General features: G+C 40.0%; 1 protein-coding gene across 1 annotated transcript; it reads left to right on the top strand.

Moving 5' to 3' along the window:
• Positions 1 to 607: 607 nt before the first annotated feature.
• On the top strand, positions 608 to 10,594 carry LOC130126116 (basal body-orientation factor 1-like). The gene is given in 11 exon segments (XM_056295477.1): positions 608 to 651; positions 1,795 to 2,047; positions 2,143 to 2,208; positions 3,867 to 4,010; positions 4,106 to 4,186; positions 4,518 to 4,588; positions 5,441 to 5,585; positions 8,434 to 8,927; positions 9,336 to 9,452; positions 10,244 to 10,303; positions 10,495 to 10,594. Coding segments are annotated over 11 exon segments (1,575 nt in total).
• The last annotated feature ends 29 nt before the right edge of the window (positions 10,595 to 10,623 follow it).

The following is a 10,623-nucleotide window of genomic DNA, read 5'->3' as shown; positions in this document are numbered from 1 at the left end:
ATCCTGTTTGATAGAGCTCTGCATGTCAAAACCATAATTACAAGTCAAGTGACAAATATACAATCATTCTGTGTCAGTCGAGACTCCAGAAATTCAGTGGCATAGACATTCAAATGTTGTAATGATCGCCCCCATTTTCAAACATGCATTCCACACTTTTTTCGAATTAAGATGCATGCAATTTACCTCATTATAAGTGAGATGGGTTAAAATAGTCTACATTTCTATTTCACAGAGGCCATGCATTTGCACGCAAAGGAAATCTTCTTAGCACAAATGCATTGCAGTCAGTAAACTGCTCAAGTTCTATTCTGCATATTCCATACATGACAGCAATCTTGGGGGGGGTTCTTTTTTTTTTGTTGCGTGGCATGCGTTATATTTACTTAATAATGTAGCTTACCTGGTGTTTCAAAAGTTGTAGCACAGAGTACCATATCAGGAAATGTGCTGTGCTACTGGGGACTGCGTCTCCATGGCAACAAATTGTACACAAAGTTCCCTACAGGAGAGACTCTGGCGTTAGCATTAGCCCACTAGAGTTTAGGTTAACGGGTTAACTAACTAAGGATCACATCTTTTTCTAGTTATACATTTATCCGCCGCAATGCCAAAGAAGAAAGTTTCTAAAGGGAAAAGGGGGAAAGGCGGGTGAGTGGCGCTGACGAACGATAACTCCGCACCGACGTATTTTACGACATAGTCCATTTGACTCTTCTACACCAAAGCGTATCCTTTACCTTAGCTACTCCCGACCATTTTCCAAAGTATAACGTAATGTTTTAATTTTGTTTTATTCGATTTCCCACCTTCCAGACAGTGTTTGGTTTCCAATCATTTCAGTACGGTATGAAAATTACCTTAATTATGAGACTTGAAACTTAATTGAGATAGGTAATCCATCTCTGCAAACATTTAGCCTCCATTATTTTTTTCTCAGTCATCTAATCGTTGCGGTTGAACGCGGTTGATTTTGAAACGTTTTCAGGGGCTTAACGTAATGTAACAGATAATAAAAAGCACAAATGAAGGCGATTAAATGTTCGTTGTGATTGATTACTTATCTCACGCAGTTCTCAAGTCTCTGCAAGTTAATTTTCATACCATTTATAAATGAGTGGAAACCAGTGGCTGGCTGCAGGGCCGTCCTTAGTCAGTTTGGGGCTGTAAGTAGATTATCCCTCAATTTGTTACTCACATGACTTCATCATGTGAGACCCTAAGGGACTGCTGCTAATGGGCGGCACGGTGGCCCAGTGGTTAGCACTGTTGGCTCACAGCAAGAGGGTCCTGGGTTCAAACCCCAGACCATCCCAGGTCCTTTCTGTGTGGCGTTTGTATGTTCTACCCACGTCTGTGTGGGTTTCCTCCCACCGTTAAAAAGACATGCATGTTAGGGTTAATAAGACCAAGGCAATGGTAAGAAGAACTGGAGTTGGTCCCTGGGCGCTGCAGCTGCCCACTACTTCTATACCATAGGATTAGTTAAATGCAGAGAACAAATGTTGTTGTAATCTGTACAATGACAAAATAAAGTTGCTTTTTCTTTCCTAGTTTCTCATGCCAGGTTGAAAAAGAGCTTTTTTAAAAATGTGAAATATTGTGAGTAAGTGTGCTTTGGAAAATGGTTGGAAGCACATTACCCTGCTCCCTACTACCTTAACCTAAGCAAAGTATCTGTAATTTGTGGTAAAGGGGTTAAAAACATGCAAAAACACCAGTATGGTCCTTTAACATTACATAACCTCAATGCACTTTATATACATGTCAAAAGCCCTTCACTTCTTTTTTTAGCAAAGGAAAGAAGGACGGCAAACAAGAATCCAAAGCGGACAAAGAGTCAGACGTGGAGAAAGCAAAGGTCAACGCTACTCTCTGGGAGGCAAGGTTAGATGTCACTGAAAGATCTCTTGAGCAGTACCGCGAGGCTGCCCGCAGGTTGGCGCAAGCCAATGAAGTGCTCACTAACCAACAGTATCATACCGAAAAGGACACTATTGATATAATAAGCCTGTTGAAGAGAAAGGATACAGAGAAAGAAGAGAAGGTCTGAATGCAAGGACATGTCTTATACACCACAAAGATGAACGCAACTTGTAGGTTAAAACAGTCCAGTAACACAATGTGTTATCCATTTCACAGATTATGATGCTGGAAGAGCAACTAAGAAGTCAAGAAGCGCTTGCACATCAAGAGCAAGAGAAACTTGTAAGTTGAAACACAAGTACAGTATAGGCTCTCAAAGAGTAATAAAAAGGCAGTTCACAGAAAACATGTAAAAATGAACAAGGAATGTTTGATAGATTGAAAGGTTGCTTGCCAACTGAAATAATATAGCAAGGCTTTTTTGGTGTGCATGATACATGAAGTTGTACATCAAATCGATAGCATCTGAAAAAAATATGCTGTCCTGGGTAAAACCGATGTGTTCTATGTAATTAAGTTGATGTTTATTATGTAAAAAAAACACAACCACATAAAACTAAGAAACAAGCCCTTACATTTGCAGTCATGTGGTGTAAGATTATTTTAATCCTTGTTCGTAGTTACGAAAAAACACAACATTCAGATGTGCTTGGTCTGAAAAAGACAGTCATGCTGCTACTGAAGATATGCCATCCATCTTTCACCTGTGCAAGTCTTTTCTTCTGTGAAATTTGGATAATATATAAAACTGTGCTCATTTTGACACCTGATCTTTATTGACCGCCATTGATTGTAATTTAAATCAAATTAACATATCAAAACACAATGTGCAACAGGGACAAATGGTGCAAAAATGTGCCTCTTTGCTTGCAGCTGTCTTCCATCTTGCAGCTCTTACTTCATGCTGGTAAAATGGGATCCAATAAGCTTCTGAGGAATGGTCTGGAGCAACTTGAAACATCCTTATTTTAGACATCCATGGAACTGTCACTTATGCCTGTGTTGGGAAAAAATATTGTTGGTGTTGACTAAAGAAGACATTCTTCTTAAAGCCCTTTTCTCATTGCAAGGTGATAAAATGGCTCAACTTGAAAATTGACTTAGCTAATGGAAATAACTGTCAAAAGCACTTAGAGAATGTGAATGTGCTGGCTTTTGTCTAGGGTGTCAGACATGATAAAACTTGAGTGTTGAGAAAATCAGCCAGCCAAATGATTATATCATAAAGTGTTTTCCAACTACAATTACCACACAACTTCAGAAAAAAAGAGAGTCAAATGTAGCTTCAGCACATTACTTAGACTGGTGGAAGTTTTTTGGGGAAAGACCATAACCATGTGATTGGTCACAGGCATTCCTAAAAATTCTGCTTCTACTACACACCAGCTTTTACACATACTGTAAGCCGATACGTTTATGTTGTACTGGCACATATGCGGATCTATCTGAAGAATAACAATTAGGTCCAAAGTTGTAATCAGATGGATGATAACCACTCATTTAGTCATCATGTACATCATTGTGGGCGTATGTTTTTCTAGTCTCTCATGACTTTGGTCACTCTGTCGCATTTTTTCTGTGACTGGTGTATCCACAGTAGCAGTTCACTCTGACTTGAGGTATTTACCCTGACTGATCTGTGCTTAAGTTGGGTTGGGTTGGGTTGCAAAGGGCATGGCCTTTGTGAACTTCTAGACAAGATGTTGTTCCCGGCTGGCTGGAGAGGTCATCCTCTGTTCCTGGAAGCTGTGGCCATTTGCTTGGGTGGAGTGGGGAGACAGCCTCTGTACCATTCCTGAACTTGCAGCTGCCTTTTTACATAAGCAAGTTGATGGACTTTTATAGTTTGGATATGCACTTCATGTGTTTGCAAATGTTTTATAAATGAATTCAGTGTTTTAAAAGTCAGTTTTCTGTGATTATGTAACTGGTTATGACAGGTGGCCAAGTACACGCTTCAGATCAATGAGTTGCAGGACAAATTCAGAAAGAGGTCCGGTGAATTCAACATGATCCAAGGGGAACTGAAGGCCATCAAGGAGTTTCGCAAGAAGAAAGCGCAGATGGAGCAGGAGCTCAGCAGTGTGAGGACAAATAGATGTGCAAGTTACTTAACAGGACAAGTTGGCCTTTATCGAGGACTATTAACAGTAATCTAATCTTTAACTTTTTTCTTTAGATTAAAGAACGCATGTATGCTGCTGACAAGCACCACAAAGAAAACCTGGCTAGAATGGAACATAAATTCTTCAGTGAAAAGGTACAGTCGAAGTCTTGAAGCCTCAAATGGAAAATTTGCACATTCTCCTCCTACAGACATGAAGGAAGTACACTGGGAAGAAAGTATTATGAAATTGATGTGACTCAGCAAATAAATTGGTCAATTAATTTAAAATGGCATCAAACCTGTTCATGGAAAGATTGAGCGCAATAACTGAGATGCTTGAATATTTTTTTTTTCTCAAAAAAGAATAGAACACATTTGACACATGCAAAATGATGACTTTTACCATAGTAGAGATACTGTGCATTTAGTTTAACCAAGCTGAAAGGCTCAGGTAGAACAGTGAGTTGTGTGTGTTGCCCTGTAGGTCCGTCTGGAGAAGGAGGCCGAGAAGAGGATAGCTCAGCTAGCTGAAAGCGCCCACAATGAAGCCATTGTGTGAGTGTGTCTCCTCTGTCCCATTACAGGCTAATTTTAATCTTCAAATTGCACCTCAGAGAAGAGCAAAAGCAAAAAAAGAAAAGAATCAAATCTCTTTTAGAATAAAAAAAGCAAGGGTTATTATCTTAACCACATCGATTTGTCATATTCAAGATACAAGAGTATATCATCCAAGCCAATGATCACATCCCCCGCCATCTTGCCCAAATGCCTTGCAGAGAGCACAGTGTCCAGCGTGCGTGGATGACCTCTGTTTATTAGTTTTGAAACCATAAAAAAGTATACTTTGCCTGTGTTGTGTTTAGCTATTTTTTACAGCGCTTAAAACATCAGTGTTGACACTGGTGTGGCCTTTTGCTGATTTTAGACTTCAGTGCCAGCAATTGATTTATGCTTGAACACACTCAACCTGTCTTTGTAAACTAAGCAGACTATGACCCATTTTTATTTTATTTGCTAAAAACCAAGAAAATAAAATAGAAATGTTAGTTGTATTCTGCTCTGCATGGTCAGAGCTCAATCTGTTTGAAACGGCTTTGGGGTAATTCACATAGTGTCAGATAGATTGTGAATCACAGAAAAGCATACCAAATTTAGTTTTACATATTCATGCTGTGTTCCATTTGGCAAAGCCCTTTCATCCAATACACCATGTACTTAAAAAGTAGTAAGAATTATAAATAACATCTGACACAGTCTGCTGGGAAATCCAAGCTACCACGTAAAGATGATTGGACAGGGCCACATTCTTCTTCTCTTTGTTGTGAAGTACATTTTAAAAGATGAAATAATCACTGACAAATGTCTCAGTGCCTCTGTTGCTCATCCATCTGTACCCAAAATCTGTAGGCAACTGGATAACACCTCACAGACAGTGTTCAAGGAGAATGTCCGCCTGAATGAAGCGCTTAACTACCACTTGAAGGAAGTTGAGGACCTGAAGAAACTGACCTCGTCATTGGCTGAAGAAAACGCCTCCATGGCTCTGAAAGAGGTACATTTGAACCAGGGTACAGTAAATAGGAATGGTGCTATTATGCACTGGCAGTCCTTGGACAGAGACCATTCATCTCCAAAAAGCCATTTTCAATCGTCTTGGTTCTGAAACAGTTGTCAGATCTGTGGAGGGCATATTTCAGGTGGTATTTCCCCTGCGTTGTTTACTTGTGCCGACCCTGTGTATTTTGCTTGTGGTTCTTCTTTCCCCTCACCTCCCGGCTGCTTGCCAGCCTCTCAGTGGTTGGTGGTTGCGGTGACTTTCCACTGGCAAATGGGGTCCAATTCAGTGGCTCCCTCCGCACTGTTTTCCAGCACTTATTTTCTAAGACAAACAAATATTAGGCACCTTAATCTTGCTACTGATAATGGTAGTATAGATAGGGAAGGAGTAAAGACACCCACCAGGACCTTTAGCTACTCGGCAGCACAACTAGGAACTTCCCAGAAACCAGTGCATTTGGGATTATGTAAAAGGATGTATCACAAGTGACTAACTTATCTGTTTAAAGGGATAATCACCGATTTTTGACGGTATCTCTGTCTATCTGTGACGGGGATAGCACATGAAAAACATCTGCAGTTGTTCCTGTTCGATTATGCGTCTCTGGAGCAGTGAAACAGATTTTTTTTTGATAATTTGATTGAACATTGTATAGAACATACAAAATGTACATCATACAGAACAAATATCACATCAAAGTTACAGAACATGTGGATTTAGGAGTATATAGGAATATAAATTAAAAAATACACAAGGCTTCACAAACAGCAAGAGTTTTCATTGCCCTCCAGTTCTTAATATTTTGTAACACTTTTAAATAGTAAATAAATTCTACCTTAAATAGTACAAATTCGGCCTGTCTTTCACCCATTTAGATTCATGTATATGACATTTGACATATGGAATTAAAAGATTTGTGGAAAAAAAAATATTATTTTTCAAGTCTTTCTTCTCAAACATCAATAAGACATATTTTCTGTAATTTTTTTGTTGTAAACAAAAAAATGTTCTGTATCTAACCAGTCTCTTGGTGCAAACACCATCATAGAATAAAGGACCTACTGTTTCATGACAAAATCAGAGCCCCATGATGGCTGTATAAGTCCTGTAGGTGTAGCGTCAAATACTATGACGTATTCTTTTGCTATTACTGGACATTTAAATTCATTCATTCATTCATTATCCAAACCACTTATCCTTACTCAGGGTCGTGGGGACATTTAAATTTATTTAAAAATTCGGTATAATTATATAATTATCCTTACTCAGGGTTGCGGGGACATTTAAATGTATCAAAAAATTCGGTATAATTATATAATTGACCATTATGTTTGATCACAAACAAAATGACATAATTAAACCACCGCTGAAAGAAAATTTACAAGTTATAAACTTGTTGTTCCAAATTAAACTCATATGTGTGTGTTTGTGTGTGTATGTGTGTGTGGGGGGGGGTTGTGTTTATATATAAGTAACCAGGATAGTAATGCCTGCCTATGGAATTTAGATAATTTATAGGGAAATTTAAGACACATCAAAATTATGTTTGAGGAGAAATTCAATGCCGCCAACCTTTTCAAAAACTAGATTTGGGATAAAAATTCTGTTCCTGAATATGATGCAGTTTTTAATCCATCTAATCCTAAAAATAATGTTGCAGGAACTGAAATCAAGCACATTTAGGCCTCGTTGATCAAAAGTGTTACACAAGATCCTCTTTCTTAGATAATGTGGTTTGTGTCACCAAACAAAATTAAACAAAAGTTTAATATCAACTTCTATTAACTAATTTTAATTTGTCCAAGGAACCATCCCGTGCCATTGTTTTATACACTAATCTAGATAAGCCTTCAGTTTTTGATCACAGTATTCAGCCATTCAAAGATACGTCTCTTGATAATCGGGTATCAGACCTTTTCTTAATTTCGTCTGTAATACAAATTTTAATCCCTAGATGAGTGGTGACAGCCTTCATAAGAATATCCATGATATCAACCAAATCTTTTGGTTTATCCTTAAGTGCACACAGTTTACATATCTTAACATTCAAAGATAGAAACAGAGTTATTTTTTCAGACCACCAAGCGACTTATCGTGATGTCATTTGGTAGCTGGAAAAGTACAGCCTAGCTGGAAAACTACAGCCTAGCAGGGTTTATAATACCCTAATCTACATTCATGCTGTTCATAAAACACATTCTCATTCATTCAGCTAAACCCAGCTAAACTGAGAGAATGGCGATGAATGCTGTAATTCAAGTCCCACAACACTAGTGCAGAGGATTTTATGGATGACGATACAGATGCTTACACGCCATGCCTTCTGGTACATGTAGGCACTTTGAGAAGGTCTATGAGAGCAGAAGAATGCTGATTTCTCCGTCATTATAGTACACAGTGAGGAGTTTATTGCTTCAGTTGACTACATTTCTCATCAATACTGATTGCACATACACTAAACCTACTACTACTACTACTACTACTACTACTTTCAGCTGCTCCTGTTAGGTGTCGCCACAGCGGATCATCCGTTTCCATCTCTTCCTGTCCTCTGCATCTTTCTCTGTCATGCCAGCCACCTGCTTGTCCTCCCTCACCACATCCATAAACCTCCTCTTTGGCCTTCCTCTTTTCCTTTTCCCTGGCATCTCCATATTCAACATCCTTCTCCCAATATACCCAGCATCTCTCCTCCGCACATGTCCAAACCATCTCACATACACATACACAAAACTATTGGTATAATTTCCTTTTAACTCACCTTGGCACAGTAATGCAAAAGCTTCACAAATTAGGTTTAATCTGAACGTCCAGTTCTGTATTCTTCCCTGCCCTCTCCTAGGAGATTGGTCAGTTGATGATCAAGAAGAATGCAGCTCAAATTAAGAGCCAGAAGGAGGAGATATCTGAATTGAAGGCCAAGGTGGCCACCTTAGAGCAAGCCCTGGAGCTGATGACTGAGGAGTTTGAGCAAGAGAAGGCGGAAACTCAGCAAAGGGGCCTAATCTGCACCCAGGCAGCCCAGGTGGAACTGGAGAAACTGCAGAAGGTGCTGGTCATGCGGGAGAAGGAGTTGGGTCGAATCAAGCGGCTGGCAGGCAGCTTAGTGGCACAGCGCACAGAGCTGGAGCGATTCTTTCATGAAACCCTGTTCCAGGTGAGGCAGGAGATCCAGGCCAGCAGGCTGCAAAACAGAAAAGAGGCCTTACAGGCATACCGCTGGAAGATGAGTGAAGCCAGGGCAGGAAGGCTGAAGTACCCCCTTATCTGCACCTTCCACAATACCCCCCATAGCACCAATTGTGTCTTTTCAGACATGGAGGAGGCTGAAAAGTGGTGAGGTGCTATTCCACTTATTTCCACCATTAACTTTTGAAAACTCCTTATTAAAGTAAGGAACATTTTGCAGGCTTTGCAGACCACCAGACAAAGTTCACTATCACTAACAAGTTAGTCTGCTCTCCTGCTGCTGTTGTTTACTGTTCCCATTTAGTCATATGCGTGTCTTCTATAGGATTATTCTTATCTTTGTATTAGCCTGAATTGTGTTAAATATAGTAATTGTGGTCTACAAGACTTTGTTCTGTTTTACATTGCTCATAAGTAGAAGGATCAAATCACATGCAATTATTTTAATGGTTCTGCAAATCCCAATATTCTACACAGTACACAACCTGATGCAGCTTATGTTCAGTAGATGTGTCAACTAACTGCATTTCTCACTCATTCCGTGCTTTTTTTCAGGACTCCTGTACAAAGCAACAAGGTTGACATATCAGATCTCACTTGGGAGCAGAAGGAGAAAGTGCTTAGGCTGCTTTTTGCAAAAATGAATGGACAGAAAGTAAGGTAAATGCTCTCGCTATTTTTTCCCCGCTTGTGTAGTGTAGTCACCACCAGACATAGAGGTTGTTTAAGTCACTTCCCCTTTCAATTCCATTGCCTAATGGCTTCAGCTTAGATAATACAACCAATTTGGAGTCACTGAACATGAAAACGAAACCTCGGGTGCAATTAACTCTTAAGAACAAAACTCAGCGACACCAAGTAGTAGTTGAGTCTGAACCTGTTTGTGACTCCTCCCTCTTTTTAATGTTTTAAACAGCCATTTTCTCAGCAGAAGAGGATACCATAAAACATCAGTTAGGCTTCAACCAATTTTCTTTTCCGTCCAGCTGCTTAAAAAGAATGAAGAAAGAGTCTGGGCACAATAGTAAAAATAGGCCTGGCCGCAGAGTCGTGTGCTTGGAAACAAACATCTGGTCACGTCGATTTGCCTTCACCCTATTGGCCCCACATCACGTGCACCAAGTTTATTTTGTTCTTTGAACGCTTGCGGTTGGGGGAGCAGCTGGTAATATGATTTTCAAATATGAGTGTCCAGGGGATCGGGATGTATGGGGATATGGTGGGACAGAGATGTATATTCATGTTAACAGTGGTCCAGCAGCCCAATATGCAGCACATTCGTAGACTTCTGAGGGTCAGTTTACAACGCCTGAGTCCAGGAACTGTACAATGCCCCAAAGTTACCTTGTCCCAGAGTAAACTACAGCCTAGACAGCACAGATATACCAGTGTGTTAAAACATGGCCTCTCAAAATGATGCACTTTATTATTGCAACTCTGCATTTTCCTCACAGCAAACACAGCCAATCTCTGGCGTTGTCTCCGTCCTCCGAGAAGAACCATATTGACAGTGATGCTGCTGGGTAAGGCACCAAAGGAATGCATGAGAATCCAACAGTTATATTTTATCCTTGTAATTAAAAAGCTTTTGCAGATTTATTGGTCCCGCATTGCATGTTTAGCCGACAAAAGCATTTGACTGAGACAGCAATCTCTGCATGTGATTTATCAGACAGTTGCATTTTAGCGTTACATAATGATGACTGTCTTACAGAATTACAGAGGCGCCTACCCTGATGACCTTCATCACCCAGGCGCCTGGGTCTGACCTGCCTTCCAACCCAAACACACTGCCGGATATACACATCACATGACCTCCGTCTGGCCCTGAATGCTAACATTG

Source organism: Lampris incognitus, chromosome 16, assembly GCF_029633865.1.
Source record: "Lampris incognitus isolate fLamInc1 chromosome 16, fLamInc1.hap2, whole genome shotgun sequence".
NCBI lineage: Eukaryota > Metazoa > Chordata > Actinopteri > Lampriformes > Lampridae > Lampris > Lampris incognitus.
The sequence above is the reverse complement of the archived record's forward strand: the minus strand, read 5'-3'. Positions and strand labels throughout refer to the sequence as shown.